The sequence below is a fragment of the Elgaria multicarinata genome, chromosome 9 (genome assembly GCF_023053635.1).
Source record: "Elgaria multicarinata webbii isolate HBS135686 ecotype San Diego chromosome 9, rElgMul1.1.pri, whole genome shotgun sequence".
Taxonomy (NCBI): Eukaryota; Metazoa; Chordata; class Lepidosauria; order Squamata; family Anguidae; genus Elgaria; species Elgaria multicarinata.
The window spans coordinates 79,282,629-79,306,244 of NC_086179.1; the positions used below are offsets into that span (position 1 = coordinate 79,282,629).

At 40.1% G+C, this 23,616-nt stretch overlaps 2 protein-coding genes across 2 annotated transcripts in view; both read left to right on the forward strand.

Moving 5' to 3' along the window:
- The window catches only part of DUS4L (dihydrouridine synthase 4 like), a 35,940-nt gene extending 26,851 nt beyond the window's left edge, over positions 1-9,089 (forward strand). The window contains exons 12-13 of the mRNA XM_063134157.1: positions 5,125-5,225; positions 7,706-9,089. Of these exons, the coding sequence (XP_062990227.1) occupies positions 5,125-5,225; positions 7,706-7,744 (140 nt within the window). The 3' untranslated portion in view covers positions 7,745-9,089. The remainder of the gene's footprint in view (positions 1-5,124; positions 5,226-7,705) is intronic.
- An 8,669-nt stretch (positions 9,090-17,758) lies between these two features.
- SLC26A4 (solute carrier family 26 member 4) overlaps positions 17,759-23,616 on the forward strand; it is a 28,965-nt gene continuing 23,107 nt past the window's right edge. The window contains exons 1-4 of the mRNA XM_063134924.1: positions 17,759-17,913; positions 18,064-18,203; positions 18,953-19,063; positions 20,066-20,250. Coding sequence (XP_062990994.1) covers positions 17,759-17,913; positions 18,064-18,203; positions 18,953-19,063; positions 20,066-20,250 — 591 coding nt within the window. The remainder of the gene's footprint in view (positions 17,914-18,063; positions 18,204-18,952; positions 19,064-20,065; positions 20,251-23,616) is intronic.

The window sequence follows — 23,616 nt, forward strand, 5'->3', positions numbered from 1 at the left end:
AGGTATTCACTTATCCAAAGTTTGAATCCTTCCTGCGCCATAAACTCAAAAAGTAAATAAGTATAAGACATTGTTTCTATCAGCTTTTGGCTCATTCTTAACCTACTATACAGGATTTTTGTTTTAGAGTTACAAAACTAACCAAAAGCCTGTGTGGGAGATGTACAGGAGTAATGAGGAATGCTTTACCTGTGGTTTATTGTGTACTGAGGAGGAGGTTGGACTAGATGACCTTCAAGGTCCCTTCCAATTCTTATCAGTCTATGTGGGTGGTATTGGTTGCTAATTGGATACTTGAAATGTTGAATGGTAGTTACAGTTGCATAGACTCCATTCCAGTGAACAGACAAATGTGGGACTTAGGTCCACCGCTCTGGTGCTGACAGCCATCCAGCTCCAAAGTAGTGGTGAATCTGGAATTAATACAGCATAGGATACCATACTATATGCATATTGCCTAAATAACACTTCTTTTAAGGGAGTGGTCCTTAAATGCTGTAATTTCCTGGTATTATGGAGCTTGGCTGAACATGGAAATCCCTTAACATAACATATGAAACCAAAAGGTTTTTTGTTAATTTAAAACTATTAATGCCTCCATTCATTTTCATATAGTAGAGTATACAATTTTTAGATAAACCTATGCAAGTTTTGATTACATACCTTGGTGTGCATAAGGTGTTCTCAAAAAGATGATTACATTTGGAATGAGGAGGGAAAAGTAAAGTTTACACAATGTTTCCCTGCTCTTATAAACAGACAAGGTTTGTATACAAAATAAACCTAATAAGAACATTGTTCTTCTGGATGAACTCTTTACCATACAGTTTCTCTCTGTTGGCTTAGATAAGTATCCAACAATTTAACCTCTAATGTTGCATCAATGAAATCATTTTTATGGTCAAAATCTGGAAACAGTTTTGAAAAATGCTGGCTAGAGCTGATGGGAATTGGAGTACAAAATGTTTGTAGGGGACCCAGTTGCTTACTCCTGCTCTAAAATGTGATACATTGTAGAAGAATATTTTACATGTGTGCAAATGTATTCTAAAAACAAAGAAGCATTACATGTAAAATGCCAAATTAATTCATTCTTTACATCTAATCAAAATCTTGTAGCATATATTGTCAAATGATTCTGGTACCCTAGAATTAAATGTCTGTTTTAGTGTGTCTGCCAACTAGTATTATCTTTTCAGGAGATATCCCTTTCTAAATTAAACGTTTTGGCTATATCTACATCCCAGTAAAATCTTTTAAAATTCTTAAATACTGAGTTATTTGTGTAGTTTGTATCTATTGGTAAAACATGCTTGCATTTTGAATTACATTGGCAAATACTTATAATGACATTTATCTGACATGCCTTCTGGTCGAGGTAACAAAAATATTTCATTTGCAAAGCTTAAGTCTCAGGGGTGGGGCTACAACTCACTGCTGATTCAATGTTTCAGGCACTGCTGCGGAAAACTCCCCCCCCCTTCAGCTAAATGTAAATTCGATGAAGTGGATTTGTTTTACTTGGCTGAACATGTAGCATGTCCCATTCAAAGGGCTTGAGATAAATAATCTTTTTAGCAGCATATACCTCACTCATATGCACTAAAATACAGTAAACCTTCCATCCTCTGACAACTTCAGAACTCTGAAAGCTAGCTAGAAATTTTAGATCATAGCATCATAGAATCATAGAATAGCAGAGTTGGAAGGGGCCTACAAGGCCATCGAGTCCAACCCCCTGCTCAATGCAGGAATCCACCCTAAAGCATCCCTGACATATGCCTGTCCAGCTGCCTCTTGAAGGCCTCTAGGGTGGGAGAGCCCACAACCTCCCTAGGTAACTGATTCCATTGTCGTACTGCTCTAACAGTCAGGAAGTTTTTCCTTATGTCCAGCTGGAATCTGGCTTCCTTTAACTTGAGCCCGTTATTCCGTGTCCTGCACTCTGGGAGGATCAAGAAGAGATCCTGGCCCTCCTCTGTGTGACAACCTTTTAAGTATTTGAAGAGTGCTATCATGTCTCCCCTCAATCTTCTCTTCTCCAGGCTAAACATGCCCAGTTCTTTCAGTCTCTCTTCATAGGGCTTTGTTTCTAGACCTCTGATCATCCTGGTTGCCCTCTTCTGAACACGCTCCAGCTTGTCTGCGTCCTTCTTGAATTGTGGAGCCCAGAACTGGACACAATACTCTAGATGAGGCCTAACCAGGGCCAAATAGAGAGGAACCAGTACCTCACGTGATTTGGAAGCTATTCTTCTATTAATGCAGCCCAAAAAAGCATTTGCCTTTCTTGCAGCCATATCGCACTGTTGGCTCATATTCAGCTTGTGATCTACAACAATTCCAAGGTCTTTCTCGTTTGTAGTATTGCTGAGCCAAGTGTCCCCCATCTTGTAACTGTGCATTTGGTTTCTATTCCCTAAATGTAGAACTTGGCATTTATCCCTATTAAATTTCATTCTGTTGTTTTCAGCCCAGCACTCCAGCCTATCAAGATCACTTTGAAGTTTGTTTCTGTCTTCCAGGGTATTAGCTATCCCACCCAATTTTGTGTCATCTGCAAATTTGATCAGTGTTCCCTGCACCTCCTCGTCCAAATCATTAACAAAAATGTTGAAGAGCACTGGGCCCAGGACTGAGCCCTGCGGCACCCCACTCGTTGCCTCTCCCCAGTTTGAGAAGGTTCCATTGATAAGTACTCTTTGAGTCCGATTCTGTAGCCAGCTGTGGATCCACCTAATAGTTGTTCCATCTAGCCCACTTTTAGCTAGTTTGTTAATCAGAATGTCATGTGGTACTTTGTCAAAAGCTTTGCTGAAGTCAAGATATATGACATCCACAGCATTCCCACAGTCCACAAGGGAGGTTATAAATGAGATCAAATTAGTCTGACAGGATTTGTTCCTGACAAATCCATGTTGGCGTCTAGTAATCACTGCATTGATTTCAAGGTGTTTACAGATTGACTTCTTTATAATCTGCTCCAGAATTTTCCCAGGGATGGATGTCAGACTGACTGGTCTGTAGTTCCCAGGTTCCTCCTTTTTGCCCTTTTTGAAGAAGGGACAATGTTAGCCCTCCTTTCCAGATAATGGAAACTTTCTGCTATCTCTCTCCAACAAAAAGAGAAAAGGAAATTCTATCTGAAATAATGCCTTTATGTTCTCAATGGTTATTTTCTTTTAATTGGGGAGGAAGGAATGCCAATATTAAAATTAGCATTTAGATTTTTCTACATTCAACTATTTTGTATTTTTAAAATACCACTTCATGCTATGTGGTATTTTAAAGTGCAGTGACACTAGCATGATAGATGCGATAGAAATAGGATTCCAGCATTGAGCAGGAGGTTGGACTCAATAGCCTTATAGGCCCCTTCCAATTCTACTATTCAATGATTCTTTACTTCTATGAGGTCTGTAATTGCCTACAAGTGGTCTCTTGGGACACCAGCACCTAGACATACTGTATCTGTGTGGCTTATATAAGAACTGTTGTGCTTTCTTGCCCATCCACTCCCACTTGGAGTCTTGTCTTACAGCTCCAAGTCAAGACTGAGCAAGGTTTTTCACATGCTGGACCTTGACATACTTCTGCTACAGCTAAGAAGACCTCACCTTCCTGTCACAAGTGTATTTTGGTCAAAACATCGTAACAATAGAATGAATGTTTTTCTTTGTTCACCTAGAAATATCTCTAGGTATCTTGGTTATATTTCAAGATAGGATTGTTTTTAGTTACAACCCAAATGCTTTGCCAGTCCTCTCTAAAACAGACAGTAGCTAGTTACTGTTGGATCAAGTTACCAAAAAGATGATTTTGCAACCTAATACAATGGCACCTTCTTTAGCCTAAAGAAATGCTATAGAATAAATATCTTCTTGTTTTTTTTAAAAAAATCCTGAATTGTTTCCAAGCTTTGTATCAACTTTGGCAATATTCTAAAAATAGGAAGAAGGCGTTCTAAATTGTACAAACTTTAAAATTTGTTCTACAATAATGTTTTCATATATATGACATTAGCATCCAAGTGTATACTATTATATAAACATATAATATTTATAATAATTAAAAACTTCATAGTGAAAGGTGTTTTTGCATCAATGTCCTCTCTGCTTTCTCTGCTACTTTCTCCCAGCCTCTGAAGCTACCTTGCCTGTCCATTGTCTTCCTGCCAGCACTCACAGCTTCTCTTGTTTCTAGGCCCTGTGAAAGGTCATCTAAACTGACCTTTCACTTCCCTCTCATAAGTGGCATTGTTTGCCAATATTCTGTTATTTCTTCCTGAGCAGTCAGAATGTTTTGAACATACAATTACATCGGAACAGTTCAACTGCTGGCAAGGACTTTCAGGCTCATGACCGTAGCAGTCAGTTTTTAGCAGTTATATAAAATTATAGTATTACTTTTGAATAACCCTATCATTTGATTAGCAGAGGAATTTTGTCCAAATGAAGTTATTCACGTATTGAATAATACTATACCTGGTTAATAGATCCTAATTCTTCCATATCATGTTTGGATAAACATATGCTAAGCCCTGCTACAAACAACTATATGTGGAAATAGTAGTAATGGAACAAAGCCAGCTAATATCAATTTTGAAATAACTAGTTAATAACATTTTGTAACAATCCCATGTTCTTAAATACAAAATTATCTTCAAAAAAATCTGGTAGATTATTTAAAAATAAATATGAATAATGGTTATGAAATCTGGAAAGATAATTTCATTAGTTTATGGCTAAATTAATGCATTGTGGGAACAAAAGAAAAAAAGATAGCAACAGGAAATTTTTATAATAAATTGGATCCCATTTATTAGTTAACGCAAAAAGAATCCCTTGCTTCCAAAAATACAATGTGCTTTTTCTTTGTTCTGAATCTAGTGATTACCTGGTGGGAGGACACAGTCGTTTCTGTGTTTTTTTATTTTTAATGGAATATAGCATAAATTAGGTGTATTATATGTTATTATTTTAAATGTTAGAAGTAGGTTCTGTAAATTTTGAAAACACTTCTATCTGATTATATACTGTTAAAAACAGCGTTATTACTCTTGTAAAACTTTTTGCTTGTTTACAATAAAAATGAAGAGAATAATACTATTTCTCTGTCTTACAGCTCTCAACAAGACAACGAAAGAAATGAGTGCAGTTAAAAAGCAGTGTGAAGACCTTAAGAAAGAATATGATAACCTTACTAAGGAACATGAAAAGCTGCGGGTAGGTGGCAGAGGGAGCTGATTTGCTCAAGCAGAACTTCCTGAAATTTGACTACCAATGTTTGTGTGCGTTAACTCCAAAAGAGAATTTATCAGACAATCTTGAATTCTGTGTATGTTTGGACATATTCTTTAAGAATAATGAGAATACTTAACTCCTAAGTTTTTTTCTTAGAACTGTTGTTGTAATGCAGCTTAATGTGTTTTAAAACAGAACTGAATAATTTCATCAAGAATATTCGATTAACACAGTGTTCCTGGAATAGTATTGCAAAGGAGCAGAAGGGGGAAACTCAAACAGCTTCCCCCCTCTTAAAAAGGTTGTTCTGTTTCCATTCTTCTAAAGGACTTAGATAAAAGTATTGGGTTGGGTACACTATGAAATGGGGAAATAAATCTTGGTTGGTGACTAATCACTCTATTCGAAATCAGGACGAATCATCCGCAGGTTAGATTGCAGCAGCAGTGAGTTTTCATCTCCCTATGGTATGGAAATCTGGCTCCCTTGCTCAGCCTTGATGACCAGACACAGCCCAAGACATTTTAGTGTCTGAAACAGAAAATCAAAATGGTAAAAATGTAGTAAGAGAGTAATTGTAAGTGTTTGGTAGGGTGACCATATGAAAAGGAGGACAGGGCTCCCATATCTTTAACAGTTGCATAGAAAAGGGAATTTCAGCAGTTGTCATTTGTATATAAGGAGAACCTGGTGAAATTCCCTCTTCATCACAATAGTTAAAGGTGCAGGAGCTATACTAGAGTGACCAGATTTAAAAGAGGGCAGGGCACCTGCAGCTTTAACTGTTGTGATGGAGGGGAAGTTTCTCCATATATACAAATGACACCTGCTGAAATCCCCTTTTCAATACAACTGTTAAAGATACAGGAGCCCTGTCCTCCTTTTCATATGCTCACCATACTGTTTGGTGAATTGTCCGTCACTTCCAAAGCCCTTCCCATTCATACTAGCCAGGGCAGAAGGTAAGGGGCACAGCTTTATTTTGGATTTTCCAAGTTTTTGTAATTTCTCCTAATTGCAATCAATAGGGATAAATTACCTACACCAGCCTGGTATTGCTGAGGGGCCTGATCCTGGAATTTCGCAGGAACAGAGGGAGCTTGGATCTAGCAGATCCAAAGCCACCTTTGCACTGCCCATGAAATGGATCATTTCAGGGCCAGTTACAGTGGTAGATTTATGCCTTACGGAGGTTTCTACAGATGCTACTAGGACCACCAGGACAGACATGACCTCAATAGCCTCTACACCTGCCTGCCAACAAATGTGAGAGTTATGATTGCTCTGCCCTGCTCTAAAAATAAATGGCAACTTACTGTCCTTTAATGGCCCCCCAAATGTGCAGCCTCAGGCAAGTGCCCCATTCTACCTAATGTTAGCTCTAGACCTTTGTATATATCCAAACCCACCATTTGATTCTGTGGTTTTGCCTTCCAAAGATTTTTTTAAAAATTGCTGGTTAGATTTTGATTCATTTTTTAGTTTTTTGTTTTTTGTTAGAGTGCTCTGTCATGTGAGAATGGCGTTCAAAGCAATGTTCAAAATTTATGGCCAAGCTTTCCTTTCATTGCAAACGCTGTTATCTTTTTGAATAATGTACTGTCTACAGTAGTAACATTTGGTTCATACTGAATGCCAAAGACAGGAACTCCCATTTTTGTGCCCTTTTGTTTTGGCAGACATACTACTGTCCAATCATAGCATTGCTAAACTTCTAAATTTTCCATTGTTTTCTATGGGCAGCTTTCACTTCTGGCCTGAGCATGAAAAGGAGTCTGGAGAAACCTGACATTTGGCAGACTGTGCAAATCTATAATTTAGATAGTGCTGTGACTGAGCCCACTAATACTGTATAACACAGCAGTGGTGGTGGGAAGAGATGACTCTTTCCCTTCCCTCTTCCTCAACCCTCCTCTTCCTCCTCGTGAGAAGCACTGCAAGTCTCCTTTTCCATGGTCCCTGGAGCCCTGACCGGGAACATTCCTAAGGGGAGTGGCGATACACTTTATATTTGTTGTAGTGCCGCTTGTCTATACTTCATTCTGCACTCCAGTGTAAAAGACTTATGTAGAGCTTGATTTGGGGTTTCCTATGCAAATGCCCCTGATCTTGCATGATTTGACTAAAGGGAGTTTTGGAAGGAGTCCTCTTCTACACTTCTAAGATTTCCCCAAGATGTGGTACCACTGTTATTTTGTTATACCAAGAATGGGCAACTTGCGGCCATCCAGATGTTTTGGCCTATAACTCGCATCATTCTTCACCCATGGTGGCTAGAGCTGATGGGAGTTGTAGGCCAAAACATCTGGACCACAATTTAACCATCCCTGTGTTAAACTCTGGAATGTTTGTAGATTGAGTGAAAGACATTAAACCTATTGTCATTCTGAGGTGCATGTTACCATGTATAAAGATAACTTTTTGCCTTTTCTTTTCACATGTCTGTCTCCTTACTTTTACAGAGCTGTGTAAATGAGAAAGATGATAAGAAAACCCTATAAACCCTGTACAAGGACACAGGCTTTTAATAAACCTGCATCAATGTGGATTGTCTCTTGTTCCTATCTTTACCCTCTAGAGCTCTATGAAACAAGAATTATTTTCTTTCCAGGGAAACGCACTGTACTCATTCTGTAGAGAGTTGTTGGTCACCAAACATCTTTTATTGTGCAATGAAAATAGTGACCAGAACCCAAAGATCTACTGCAATTGTGCATAATACCCAGTAAAATTGTTGCCTATTCTTGGTTGAAATGGTCAATTCCATGGCATATCATGAACTCCATTTAGTTACAAAAGAGATTTGATATGGCTCATGATTGGCTACTGCTCAAAAAACACAAGTCCATACCTCCCTTGGGCATACAGAACTATTTTTGTGGTTCATTGGATCCAAACTAGTAGGTGATATATTAGAAGTACACTATGAAGTATATTTTAAATTCCATAGAGAAAACATAAAAGCATTTTAAATGGAAACATCCATTCAGAGTTACCATTCAGGTTTCTATCCAGTATAAACTTTTTTTAAAAAGTTGGGAGATTGCATTATTGCTTGTAATGTTAGAAAAGACCTTATAAATTTTATCAACCCATAAAATTATGCTGAATTAATCTAGCTTGCTAGTGACAATCAGGAATGCCATTAAACTTGGTCATTAAATGAGTAACCATAGTGGAACATATTATATCCATATGGCCAAAATAATTTGACAATAAGTATAAATATTAAAAATAGATTTTAACAGCGCTTCACATTTAATGTATAAATATCCATGGTTTTGAGTTTTCCTTGCTGTCACTTCAAATTTTCATTGTAGTTCATTATTTTTTATTTACATGTATTCAAGAACTTGCATGTGTTATGAGCCACTGTGAGTTTTTTTGCAGTGGATAATACATCTGAAAAACATTTGTGTATACCTTACAAAGCAAGGTTCTTATAGTGAAATTTTACAACATTTACATTGGGTTGGATCCAGACATGCCTATTCACAAACAGAAGGAACTGGAATCTAGCAATGGTGTTGACTTTGCTGACTCCTCCTTCCCTCTGCAGCCCCCAGGAACACCGCCCATGCTGTTCAGGAGGGTCTCACAACCTTTTTTTCAGAACACACAGGATGCTGCAGTGGGAAGGAGAAAGTGGTGGAAAGTTGCTGACCATCACCCTTCTCCATAACCAGTATAGGTCTGTTGAGCACAAGTCTGGATCCAACCCATTGTTTTTCTAAAAGCTTCATTATTTGCAGCTGAACATTTTTTGTTGTTTTGTTTTGGTATTTTGCATTTGTTTCCACATTCTACTTGGCTGTTGCTTTCTTAATAAAGAGATTGTTTAAGCTTTGTCTTTCTGCATATGTAATTTGTGAATTGGAACTCATAAACAGAAACTGCATTTATTTGGTTCCTGTAAAACTGAAATGTTACATCAGAAATTATTTGGACAAAACTAAAGGCAGTACATCTGCCTTTAGGGTACTAGGTAAAAAAGACTGGTATTTTTTAATTAAATGTTTGGAACTCAGCTTCTGTGTGGTAATATCGAAAGTGCCTTCAATATCCAGCATTTAATTATTCTGAGCTTATTGGGGAAATGACTGTGTCAGTAGATTCAAGATTTCGGGTTTTCCTCTGCATGTGTGTTCTCAAGATACAAGAGAAAATTGAAATCTGATGTGTCTGAGTCCAAAGATTTACTTTTGAAAACCTACACCCAGATGTTTGCTATTTAATACCATTATGCAGCACACCAGTAAGCTGGTTTTGCATGTTTTGGTGAGTAATTATATTTATAGAAGAAAACACAGTAAAGGCATTGGTAGTTCAGGAAAACTAATTAATATTAATTGGTCTACTGACTATATCTGGATCCTGTCTATTTGTGTATAGCATTTGATTGTTTTGTGTAGCAAAAAGTAAGGTCATACTAAATCTCCATTCCTGAAAAAATATCTGAAGTATAGATTATCTTAGGACATTTAGAATACCTATTGTAATGGGCCTTAAAATGGCCCTAGCCCTTAAAAATGCATCCCATCTCAGTTCATTTTTTACACCTGTAGGATATCAGCAGAATATGTTTCTTATTTCAGTCTTCCTGTATTATGTTGTTCCTGTTATAGCTTGGTGCCTCTTGTAGTGGTACCCAGTTGAACATGGTACTACAGTTCAGTTATTGTGTTACTACTGCGTGGGCATATTAGTCTTGAGAGAGAGGGTTCCCCCACAGCTACAAAAAACTTCCTCCACCTTCCAGAACTTCCTGTGCAGAAAGTGACATAAATAAAAGAATTAAGTTATATGTGCACAATGTCACTACACAGATAGAGGAATAGCCCCCACCTTTAATGTTCTGGGTGAGTACAATTCAATACCACCCTCATGTTAAGATACTGGATCTGATAGGTATATATTGATCTTTGAATTATTAAGTATGCATGTGAATGAGCCCCTTTTTCTTTTGCCCTCTTCATTATCCATAACAGCAAGTAGATGGTTTCTGCCAACTTGGTTCCAATTGTAGTCCAATAATGGTGAATAAAACAGTAAGTGAACACATTATGGCATTGTGATGTAAGATAACAAAATGACCTATTTTATGTCTGGCCAGTTTTTATAAGTCACTCATTAGTTGGACACTATTTGCTTACAAATATGACCAACAACACAGTATTAACTTGTTCCATTCTCCTACACCACCAAAAAACCACAAAAAACCCTTTCAGAAACTTCTTCCACATATGAATCCATGCCCAGCTCTCAATGGGATCGATTGCAGTACTTCCCAACCCCCCCAAAAAACATTGACTCTGTTGGAGACAAGTTATTTAAAAAAGTTTTGTGAAGGCTGTCATGTACTATAAGCAGCATTGTTATAATGGAGGCATAAACAGATTTAACTCAAAACCAGTACGGGGCTCAATAGCAATGTAGTAAAGCAGTTTCTAGCTCCCTCTACCATCTGTTTTGGTTGTAAAATGGTAAAAGTTATCAGAAGCCCAATTCAGAAATATGTACTGGTCTGCATTATTCAGCTGAAACAGCTGCTGTGGAATTATATATGTGATGTATTTTTATCAAAATAGAACGGTTGGAAATAATGAAATAAATAATCAGCTGCATCAAGAACATACCATAAGGAGAGAGCTGTATACTTCTTAGTTAGTCCATTTTCTTATTCAAATGGGTTATCAGGTCTATTGCTCATTGATATTCATATAGTTCTTCGTCCACTGTTGATTCCAGATACCTTCATTTGGAAGTTCCATTGATTTTAATTGTATTATTCTGTCTAAAGTGTCAGACCACATCTGTCAACTGCACAATTTAGCTCTAAACTGGAAATAAAAAAAAATCAGGTAAACAAACAAAAGTACATTTGCACAGAATTATGTGGAACATTTTCTGAGTAATCTCACAGTGGAATGAAAAAATATATAGATAACACACATTTTCATACAAGGAAATGTTATCTGTTAGGTGTCCCCATTAATCCCCTACTCTGCCCCTTGGGATTGTGCTGTTCCAGATTAGTTCAATGTGTCTTGTGTGTGTTGAAACCACACCTGAAAACTGGATGCAAAAGGAGGAAAGCTGGAAAGTCCTTCAGTCAGAAGATGCCAATACTACAGAATGGAATTAAGCAATGTGACATGGTACCAGCTAAAAATTGACTAGTGATCAGCACATTTTGCATTTTTTAGCTAATTTTCTCTTATAGTAGATAAAATCAACTGGGCCAGGCTCCAGTACAAGGTAAAATTAAGCTGCACAAGCAATATCCATTAATCTAAGTGGAAATAGTTTACGACAAGTTCCTGGTCAATTGTGTTGAAATATGTTTCTCTTCCATTGAGCTGCCTACCATAAAGGGATGTTTTTCAGTTCATTTATTTTTCTCTGTGAGGCCCATCAATACTTTGTATTTGCACATCACAGAAATAAAGTCTAGATAACTGTCAGGAATTGATTGGAAGTAAAAATGGAGAGAAATGTTGTATCACTGGGGAACAGTTTGGGCTGTCTGATCCAGAATTGGGCATGTGCAGCTCGACTGGCAGTGTTCCTTCCCCGTCTTCCACATGGCAGCTCCCCCCTAAAAGCTACACAGAGGATCAGGGGAGCCTGCTGAACCTCTGAAAATCAGTCAGAGGTACCTTCAATCAGTGGAGTTCTGGGGAAGAGAGGTCAGAGAAGTTTGCTTCTGCCATCCCAGTTGCATGTGTCTAAATCTGGACCCAATGCTGAAGTTAACAGGTGAAATGAAAGCTCTGCTGGTGCTGATTAAATAACCTTTCCACACATGCAGAACATCTTACATATTTTCTAATAAACTAGCTGATGAAGCAAAGTTCTTCACATATTCAGTGTTGATTACAGCCGTCATGTAAATAGCATATTGCATGCTATATATTTTTAAAAATCTCATTAATCTGCACTTTTAGTGAAAATGGAACTGGCAATGTTCCATTAACAAAATGATTGCAATCCTTGCCCAAATTCAACAATAGAAAACATTTTCTATTCAACTCTCCTCTACCCGAACACAGAGAATTCTTGGTTATGTTTGTGTTGTCAGCTATGATACAAACTTGGGCCCAAACTATTTGAAAGACCACATTTCTCCTTGTGGACCTGCCCTGGATTTCATAACCCTGGGAGAGGCATTTCTCTTGGTCAGCAACCATCAGAGGAAATGTGAAAAAGAGCCTTCTCAGTGGCTGATCCCAGGCTCTGGAGCTCACTGCCAAGAGAGGCAAGGCTAGCTCCATCCTTATGCCAGCAGGCAAATATATTTTTATTCAGGCAGCTTTGGGCTGTTAAACTTTTGTTTGATGAACTAGATTTTAACCAGTTGGTGCTGCTTATTTCTTTTTAACTGATGTCAATTTTTTTATTATTTGATTTGTTCCCCGTCTTTCTACCAAGAAAAATGGCACTCGGGGCGGCTTTTTAATGTGTTTTTAAAGTTGTGTTTTAATAGATGTGGCTATGTCTTAATTATGTTGCCTTTTTTCTGTATTTTATCATCGTTAGCCACCTTGAGCACTAATTTTAGAGGAAGGGGGAATAAATTAATAAATAAGCTCACCCCTCTTCAGACACGACACTGACATATTCAGTGATATATTTGTGAACCGCCCAGGGAGCTTCAGCTATTGGGTGGTATAAAAATGCAATAAATAAATGATAAATAATAAATAATATTCAATCAAATTTTCAGTGGGCGCTGGGACTGTGCCAACTGGCCCTGTCCTCTAGTTTCCACTGTATAGCACAAATGTCTGCAAGGAGAGATCTTTCATACAGACAGGTATACATGTAAAGGCTCCACGTGATCAGGAATCCCAGGGTTTCCAGAAGCATGGAAGCTTTTGTACGTAAAGCTGTATACTTGAAGAACCCTCCCTGCAAATGTTCACACCATATACACAAATAGCAAGAAGTGTAGCTAGTTGGCACAGTCTTGCTCCCCACTTGTGTTGCGTGAACATGTGTGCAGCATATTGGAAGAACGATGCTTTCGCTGAACGTTTTGAAAATTATTAGGGCTATGAACCTAATAGGGAGCTGTTAGTTTACTCATCATCTGTCCTTTAGTGATTAATTGGTTAAACAATTATACTTAAATACATTTTTATATAATCAAAATCTTAACATGCCTCTTTTTTCTTTTTCTTTTTTAAATACTGCAAGAACTATAAGGCCTTAGCTAGACCTAAGGTTTATCCCATTGCAGTATGCCATGGTTGAAATCCTGTACCAACTTACCTGTGAGTAAGCCCATTGAACTCAACATAACTTACACTATTTCTTTGATTCTAAGACACACTTTTCCCCCATATAAACATCTCTAAAAATGGGGTGCATCTTAGAATCGCAGGGGTGTCTTAGGGTTTTTTTTTTCTGTTGGTGGTACTGAAATTAGTGTGCGTCTTACAATTGAAGAAATATGGTATTTTTTAGTATATGTAGTTATTTCATCTGTATTTCTCCTCTCACTGCCTAATGTAATTGCTTAATTGTATTTTATTTGGTTAACATTACTATGAAACCCCAAGTCTGTTACCAGTTATGTATTGGGACATATCCCATCTATATTTGCATTGATCTATCCAGTTCAGCCAGCAGAAGATCAGTAAATTCATTATATAAGGAACAAAGGGAGGAAAGATATAGATCAACTTATTTTCAAAAATGGGATCACTGACAATATTTACTTTAATTTTAAGAATTGTTGACAAGCCTAGGTAATAACAAGAGATGGGGAAATATTATTCAATAAACAATTTGTGTTGTGATCTAATCACACATATGTGTTCAATTCAATGAAGGACTTGTCACGCATGCAAGTATGAAATGGTGTTCCTGAATTTAACCTTTTACTCTTAATAATGCTAATTCCAACACATGCAATCATTGTCAAGCTAGGGCTTTGGCCCATAGCTGGTTGCAAGAAGAGTGGAGAAGCAAATTGGAAAGGCTAACATAATAGAAAAAGCACATTAGAGTAGAAATTGTGATCTGTTTGAGGGGGGGGGGAAGCAAAGTTGGCCTTAGAGTCTGTAAACTTGAGGATGATAATAAAGATAGGAAAAGATAGGCAATAACATATTGCTACAGTTATGCCCTACCCCTAAAGTTTGCTTTGCTCGTGCAGTGGACCTGATCCAGAACCAATACCATGAAGTAACACATCTGTCCCCTTCACTGTGTAATGCTAACTTATACAATCATAAGGGAGGAGAGGAGTGGGACACCAATGAGCTCAGGATATGCCATCTTAAGTGCTTCTTTAGATTCAACAATTTAAATTCAACTGGCATGTTCAGTAAAAAGGACACAAGGGTGTTTTAGCCTTGCGTTTGATAAAGGTAAGATACTATATTATCAGATTCCCATATTTTTGATGACAAGAGTGCATGGAACCATAATTATTGCCATTTGCTTAACACACTATTTCCCGATACCCATGTGGATGCTCTGAGAATAATTCTCGGGATGAAGTCACAAGACTGCAAGTAATATTTGTGTTACAACTACTATGCAATTTCCTTAAGCATGATAAGAACATAAGAAGTGCCCTGATGCTGGATCAGACCAAGGGTCCATCTAGTCCAGCACTCTGTTCACACAGTGGACAGGGATGAACAAGCAGGACATGCTGCAACAGCACCCTCCCACCCATGTTCACCAGCAACTGGTGCAAACAGGCTTACTGCCTCGAATACTGGAGATAGCTGGATAATGGATATTTTACCTGGTCCCTGGGGAGACCAGTTATGAAATATATATTCCACAGAAATTATACTTTTAGGTCAATAGTTCTCAAACTTTCCTAAGAAGCTGCCTTCTATAATGACTGGTGATCTGTCCATGTGGCCCAATACTGTGACTCGCAGATCTCAGGGAGAGGTTTTGTTTTTTTCCATTGGAGATGCCAAAGCTTGAAGCTGGAACTTCCTGCCTGTCTATCTCCAGGGTCTCTGTTCCACCTTAAACTTGTGACTGTATGCATCTACTGAGGGAACCCTGTGTATGCAAGAGGATTCCAAAGCCAATTATATGGATCATTCTCCATTTACATAGAGCCCATTTGGTTAGGCTTTGCCAACTGCCTCACACAAACTGACAGAACAACCTAAAAGTGCCCAATGCTCTCCTGTGCATCTGCACTGCAGAAGATCAATAATGACCGGCACTGGTCAGGTTGTCTCTCAGGAAATCTCTTTACATTGAGAGAGCTCTGATGAGAATCCAAAGAACTCCAAGATGAGGCTGGAGTTGATTACTAGTTACCAGGAAAATCCAAAACAGAACGAGCCATCTCAATAAGGAACTGAAGTTGATCCGTTCTTGCATCCCAAAATAAGCTCTGGGCTGCCCATATCATATTCTCTCCATGACCCAAAACAAAGCATTGAGATGGATGCAATACTAGGGCACCTTGAAGGTGACAGTCTCCTTATTGTGTCACTGTATGATCTGGAGTGGGTGAAAGGTTATTGAGAAGTACAAATTTGCATTCTTGATCCATTTGAACATATATTGGCTATCAGTGGCATGGGGGCAGTAGGTTCACCAGTGTTTGTGCATACTGAAGTATTGAGCTTTACATGTTTCATAGAGGACACTCTCCTGAAGCAGTGGGTAGATGATTCGTGGTAGCCCAAAGCTTGGTTTGGAGTGCACCCTCAAATCCTTATGGCGTCTGGAGTCATTAAACCTAAAATAATAATAATAAGAAGAAGAAGAAGAAAAAGAAGAAGAAGAAGAAGAAGAAGAAGAAGAAGAAGAAGAAGAAGAAGAAGAAGTCCTGACACACACACATCCAAAAAGAAAAGGTTTTTTTTTAAAAAAAATGGAGTTCATTTTTGTGGCTCTCAAAGGCAGCAACCAGTCATAAGAGATGTATGATACAGGGTAGATGAACATTTATTTGCACAAGGGAGCGTGGGTGCTGGCAAGGCGTATAAACTCCAGTTCCTTATTGAGGCTGCTCATTCAGTTCTGTTTCAAGGTTTCCTCGGGATAAGGAACTGCTGGGTGCTTTCCTTATTAAGGAAAGGCCCGTCTCCTCCAGCTCCTTCCCGTCCAAGGTCCCTCAACCCGGGGCACGTTGCTCCCGCCCTTTGCAAGGGGAGGGGGAGCATCCAAGCAGCTGAGGTCGGGCGGTGCAGGTGTGCGGGAGGGAGGCGGCGGCGGCGGCAGACCAAGCGAGGCGGGCTGTCACGTGCCGCCGGATGCTTCTGTTTGCCTGTAAATAAAAGCAAAGCAGCCGAGACTGGGGGAGCCGTATAAAGGCCGCCTGTGCCCAATGCTGGGGCTCCGGTGGCACGCGCAGGTAAGGACCCGGCCCGGGAGCAGGAGGGTGCCTCGCGCGGCTGCTGGCGCTGAGGCGCCAAAGGCGTGAGGGAGGAGAAGGCGCGTTAGCGGCGCCAGCTGCGGCGAGAGCAGCTGGAACTCTTCCGAGGAGAAGCCAGCAGCGCTTCAGGACTCGGACAGCGCTACCCGGGCGCGGAGCGCAAAGGCGCGACTGAGGGCGCCCGCTCTGGCGCTGGACGGGCATAGTGCGGGGCGGGAGCAGGCGGCAAAGTTGGCGCGGCTGACTTGAGGGGATAAACTGGACGCAAGTGGGGAGACGCGCGCGTGTGCGCACTTGCAGCCCCGCTCACAGGAATGGGGTCCGGCGGTAGATGGCCTGAGGAGAGGGAATGGAGTTCCCGTCTTTCCCCCACCCCGCTTTTTCTTCTTCTTAAACGGGCAGCTGCCTTGAGCAGCTGTGTGAAGGGTCAGGGAAACATCTCTTGTGGATGTTGGGCTTCACATGCAGGCGTTAAAGGCGCAGAATGTTGTTGAGGTTGTTATTAGTATGAGAATTGAAGCCTTGGGAGCCAGCTCTTTTGGCAGAGTGGCTAGCTGGCGGAGAGCACTCAGTGCCGAAGAAATGGACTAACAGAGGGCTCCTTGACTTGGACAGAGGAGCTGGCAGTAGTAGGGTGACCATAGGTAAAGGAGGACAAGGCTCCTGTATCTTTAACAGTTGTAGAGAAAAGGGAATTTCAGCAGGTGTCATTTGTATGCATGTAGCACCTGGTTAAATTCCCTCTTCATCACAACGGTTAAAGCTGTAAAAGCTATACTTGAGTGACCAGATACAAAAGAAGGCAGCTTTAATTGTTGTGATGAAGAGGAAATTTCACCAGGTGCTGCATGCATACAAGTAACACCTGCTGAAATTCCCTTTTCTACACAACTGTTAAAGATACAGGAGCCTGGTCCTTCTTTCCATATGGTCACCCTAGGCAGTAGGCTTCTTGAGGAAAAGGAGTTGGCACCTTGTATGAAGGTGGCACTAGGCTCGGTTGCCATAAGCTGAGTTCACCTGGTTAGCCCAGATGCAAGCTAAGCTCAGAGAGCACACTGTACTTGATGGACGGCTGCCTCGGAGGTTGTGTGCTTTGGAAATGTTGCCCTTCTTCATTCTTTCCATCTGTAGGCAGGGCAGGGGAATGGCGGCAGGTGGTGGGATTGATGGAGCTCTCCCAGATCTCGGTCGCTATGTGGTGGCCCGGCCCATCTACAATGAGCCAACCTTTCAAGAGGAGAATGAGAGGAAATTAGTGGTGTCCAAAACACTCCGGGAACGAGTCCAGAAAACTTGCAGGTGACTGACCGGCATGCATCACAACCTTTGGGTGGGACAGGGGAAAGTCTCATCCAAGGCCTGAAAGATCAAATGGGAGGTGGAGCATGACAGGGGAACAGAAGGAGTTTGCAGTGTTATTCTAGCAATTTCACATTTTGTCCTTGGCAGCTGTTCCAAGAGAAAAGCTGTGCAGATAACCAAGACTATCTTTCCTATTCTGGAATGGTTGCCTAAGTACAGGTTTAAGGAATGGCTCCTCAGCGATATAATTTCTGGTATCAGTACTGGACTTGTGGCTACTTTACAAGGTAAGAAAAGTCCAAACATTTCCCCACTGAACTGTTCTTATAGAAGAAATAAATAGGAATGTATTGGGGCTGCTCGAACTAAGTCTTGAAGTTATGGGTCACTGCTTCTGAATTCACAGTGCAAATCTTTTCACCAGGTGGAAAGGTGGAATGGTTTCAGGATCACACACAACTGGGCATTTCTCTAGCCTTCAAATGTTGCATTTTGAGATTCTTCTCTGTATCAAGGGCAATTTTGCTTCCTTCAAAATGTCCAAATAATGCCCAGAACTCCTGGCTTCTAACTGACTGATCAAGTCAGTATTATTTACACATTTTAAAGAAATCAATTGCCCTTGACAAAGTGAACAATCTTGAGACGCATTGGAAACTATAAACATTGGTGTAGCTGCCTTTTGTTTTGTTTTAGCATTTACAACTTTTTCTTTCCATCCTCCTTGTTTTTGCATGAACTGTTGTCCAGATTTACTTGACTAACTTCCTTTCAGAGGTCTTTGCAATCCTAGACATTTTAGGCTTGATTCTGAGTAAGCATTGCTAAGATTAGGCTGACAATATGACTATTTACAAATGATGTTACTTGAACAGCTCAGATTTGTACATGCAGCTGAATATCGGGTGCAAATGACAAACGTGGGTTATACCTGTGTAAAAAGGAAAGTGCACTTTTACTAATGTATTACAGCTGGATGCAATTTTTTAAAAGAAGCTATTGTGAGACTATTAATTTTTATTTTTTACTATTTAAGGCTTGGCATATGCATTACTGGCTGCAGTTCCAATTGGATATGGCCTCTACTCTGCCTTTTTCCCCATCCTGCCATACTTCTTCTTGGGAACATCAAAACACATCTCAGTTGGTAACTATATACTTCATTTTAATATCAGCCAACTATTTCTTCCAGAATGCTATTTTTTTTATTCAAAAGTATTAATATTTTATGTGAGGAAGTCATATTGGTGGATCCAATTTGCTATTGTAGGCTTTTATGTTGGCACATTCTTGTTGTGTTTGAATTCTAAACAGCTTCATGCTTATCCATATTTTTCAGATAATTACTGGAAATCACTTGCATCCATAAATAATATATGTGTGACCTCTTCTTTTGCTAGTGCAAGAACTTAGCAATTAGTAGAAGCTAATTACCTGACATCTGACCCACTGTCCATTGTGAGTTAGGTTCATGTGGGCCCAAAAATAATAGGGTGACCCTATCTCAGAGTAATGATTGCAACTTATTATTCACATAACTCCCATTTATATGTAGCTGTGAATGCATAACGTATACATTATTGGGGAAACTAATAGTTTATAATAAGTATGGCAAGCTGCAAATGAATTAATTACTCCTTTGGTAAGTGTTTCCTTAACCTGAAAAGTGATGGCTTTATTCTTGCTTTGATTTTTAGTTTTCTTCTGGGTGCTTTACAATGTTTTATTATTATTTAATTGTTTTATTATTAGCCACCATAAGCACATTGGGTTGCATCCAGATTTAAGTGCATGCAAACTGGGCTGGGGAATGCAGACTTCCTTGCCTCTTCCTCTCCACAGCAGCCCCTCCATCCTTCCAAGAATGCTACACAGAAGATCAGGGGACATTGCTGATTGGGGTAATGTAGAAGAAGATACCTCCATCTGATTCTCAGGGATCTCTCCCCTTCCCCCTCATCCCTCCACACCACAGCCTATTACAGCAAGGTCACTTGACACTCTCTGTAGAATGTTCAGGCGACTGGAGGGGTTCCCATTGAGATGAGAAGTCCACTTCCACCAGCCAAGTTGAATGCACCTAAATCTGATCCATCATTAGGAAGTGGTGTATACATTTTAAATATATATATAAAATTCTTCCTAACAGGACCTTTCCCTGTGGTCAGTTTAATGGTGGGATCAGTAGTACTGAGCATGGCACCTGATGAAAAATTCCTCGTGGTTAGCAGTAACATGACGGGGCTGAACAAAACATTGATTGACACTGATGCTAGAGATGCAGAGAGAGTGTTGATTTCCAGCACCATCACGTTTTTGGTTGGCATAATCCAGGTAATATGATTGGACAAAACTGTTGCAAAGTGTTATCACTTTTATACTTTTATTACACACCTGAGAAAATAATAACATAATTTATTTCATTTATTTATTTACAATATTTATATAATGCTCAATATCTAAAACAGATTCTGAAGTGGTGAACAAAGGTATAAGCAGTAAAAAGAAAGAAGATCTAAAAAGCAAATTAAAATTGTTCCATTTAAAGCAAAGAAACCAGAAAAACAGTGGCTAGTCAGTTGGGGAAGGCTTCTTGAAACAGAGTTGTTTCAGAAGGTGCTGGAAGCAGCCTAGTGTTGGCGCATGCCTGACCTCCACGGGCAGGGAGTTCCACAGAGAAGGGCCCACTACACTAAAGGCTCTTCTCCTGGTGAATTCCAATCGGGCCATAAGTCCATGTGGAACCACCAGGAGCATGCCCTCAGTGATAGGGCAGGTTGGTAAGGGAGAAAGTGTTCTCACAGGTGTCCTGGTCCCAAATTGTTTAGGGCTTCGTACACTAGTACCAAAATTTTAAACCTGGCCCAGTAGTTAATAGGCAGCCAGTGCAGTTTCCTCAGCAAAGGAGTTATATGCTGAAAAGAGGCAGCTCCTGACAACAGTCAAGCTGCTACATTCTACACTAGCTCAAGCTTCCGAAGCTCATTGCAGTAATCCAGTGCTGAGGTTATTAATGCCTGTACCACTGTGACCAAGCTATCCCTGTCCAGAAGAGGCTGTAGCTGGTGAGCCAGCTGAAGCTGGTAAAAGGCCCCCCGAGCCGCCACGGCCACTTGGGCCTTCAGTGACAAAGGTGGATCTAGGAGTATCCCCATACTATGAACCTGATCTTTCAGAGGGAGTGCAACCCCATCCAGAACAAACAATGAGCCTATTTCCCAAACTCGGAAACCACTGACCCACTTGCCAGGATTTAGCTTCTGTTTATTGGCCCTCATCCAGCTCATGACTGAGTTTAGGCACTGATCTAGGACTTGCACAGCAACTCCTGATTCAGATGTCATTGTCACAGGGTGATAGAGCTGTATATCATCAGCATACTGATGGCATTTTGCTCTAAATCCCCCAATGGCCAACCTCAGAGGCTTCATATAGATGTTAAACAACATTGGGAACAAGATGGTGCCCTGCAGTACCCCACAGCTTAATTGCCAAGGGGCCGAGGAATAGTAACCTAATGTTACTCTCTGAAATCAACCCTGCAGGTAAGACCAGAACTACCGATGCCCATCTCATGGAGTCTATCGAGGAGGATACCATGGTCGATGGTATCAAAAGCAGATGAGAGATTGAGCAGAATTAACAGGGTTGTACTCCCTGTCTCTCTCTTGATAAAGGGCATCCATCAGGGCGACCAAGGCTAATTCAGTCCCATAACCAGGTCAAAACTCAGATTGAAATGGGTCTAGGTAATTAGTGTTCTCCAAGAGTGCCTGCCGTTGTTTAACCATGACCCTTTCCAATACCTTCCATAACGAAGGGGTAATTGCAGTGCATTAAATTAGAATGGAAGTTTACGAGCCTCATGTTTACAGTTTTGCACAAGTTGATAAAACCATTTAAGTATTTCTACATTTTAATGTTTGGGGATTAAAACCTACATTTTGGAGTTTGTCTTCTGCAATCAAAAGTTTTGTTTTAAGTCTTTTTCATGTTCTTGTATTTGAATATGATAATTCCAAGTGTGGGGAGATACCTCAATAACAAGGGAAACCTGGGTTGTTGTTTTTAACTTCTGTTGACAATCTGACTTAAAAAACAAACAAGGCCTTCCTGTAAATCAATGGTGGCAAAAATAAGTGAATATAGCTTATTTCCCCATTTATGGAAGTGAAAACATGAACTAGGAAACATGAACAAACAAAAAGGATGGACAAGAGACATGAATTTTAAGATTACAAGTTAAGATATGTATGCCAGGTCCTCATTTGAGTTGTTGAATGAATTTCAGTTGTTGTGACCTGAAGATGTGAATAAGGTGTTTGGAGAGGTGCAGTCTACTACCTTTTTGCACAACCTCTTATGATTAATAACATTCAGCAGAAAGGGGTTGAGCTGATCTGGATCCATTTCAGTCCATTTTGGTATAGAAACTGCTTTGGTCTCTCTGATGCTGGGAGAGGAATGGGGGAATGTGACTGCTAATTCTCCTGGACCTCTTGCTGGCCTTCAATACCATCAGTCATATCATCCTTATGGATCAGAGACTGCAGGCACTTTGCTTCAGTGCCTCCATTCCTGCTTAGACGCCTGATTCCAGAAGGTGATACTCAGCAACTTCAATTCATCTTCAGGCATTTATGCTATGGGGACCTACAACCTTCCATTCTGTCTCTTATGAATTCCAATGGATTTACATTAAGCTGTTGGGTGAGGCTATCCAGGGATTTGAAGTGAGATGCAATCAATATGTGCATGGCACTTAACTCTACTTCTCCTTTACATCTGAGTTATGTGATGTAACTGATATGTTGAACTGGTGCATGGAATTGGTAGTAGGCTGGATAAGGGCCTATAAACTGAAGCTATATAAGATGTAAGGACTGAGTGGTTCATCTAACCAGGAAGATGGAGGGCAACCTGTACTGGATAGGGTTGCACTCCTTACTAAAGGATTACATGTGCACTCTGGGGATGCTCCTAGATCCAGTTTTGTTATTGGAAGTCCAAGCATAATAGTATCATAGAATAGTAGAGTTGGAAGGAGCCTACAAGGCCATTGAGCTCATTTGCAGGAATCTACCTTAAAGCATACCTGACAGATGGCTGTCCAGCTGCCTTTTGAAGGCCTCTAGTGTGGGTCAGCCTACAACCTCCCTAGGTACTTGGTTCCATTGTCATGCTGCTTTAACAGTCAGGAAGTTTTTTCTTATGTCCAGCTGGAAACTGGCTTCCTGTAACTTGAGCCCATCAGTAGCTTGATGCACCTTCCACCACGTGAGACTCATGTACCAACTATGCCCCCCTTGGCCAAAGTTATCCATATGCTGTGTCCTCCAGATTAGAGTGCTGTGATGCACTGTATGTTGAGTTGCTTTGAAGCCTCTCTGGAAACTTCATCTAATTCAAAACACAGCTGCAAGATTTTTGACCAGGACCAGTTAGTGCAAAAATATCCCCCAGATTCTTAAATAACTTCACCAGTTAGCAGCCTATGCCTGGGCACAATTCAAAGTGCTGGTGTTTACCTTTAAAGCCCTATGTGACTTTCAAGGACCAGGTTACCTGCCACATTATCAACCTGCTCATCCATTGAGATTACTACTAAAGGTACACCTTTGGCTGTCCCTGATGACAGAAGTAAGATGGGTGGAAAATGGGTAGAGGATTTTCTCAGTTGTGGGAAACACACACACACAC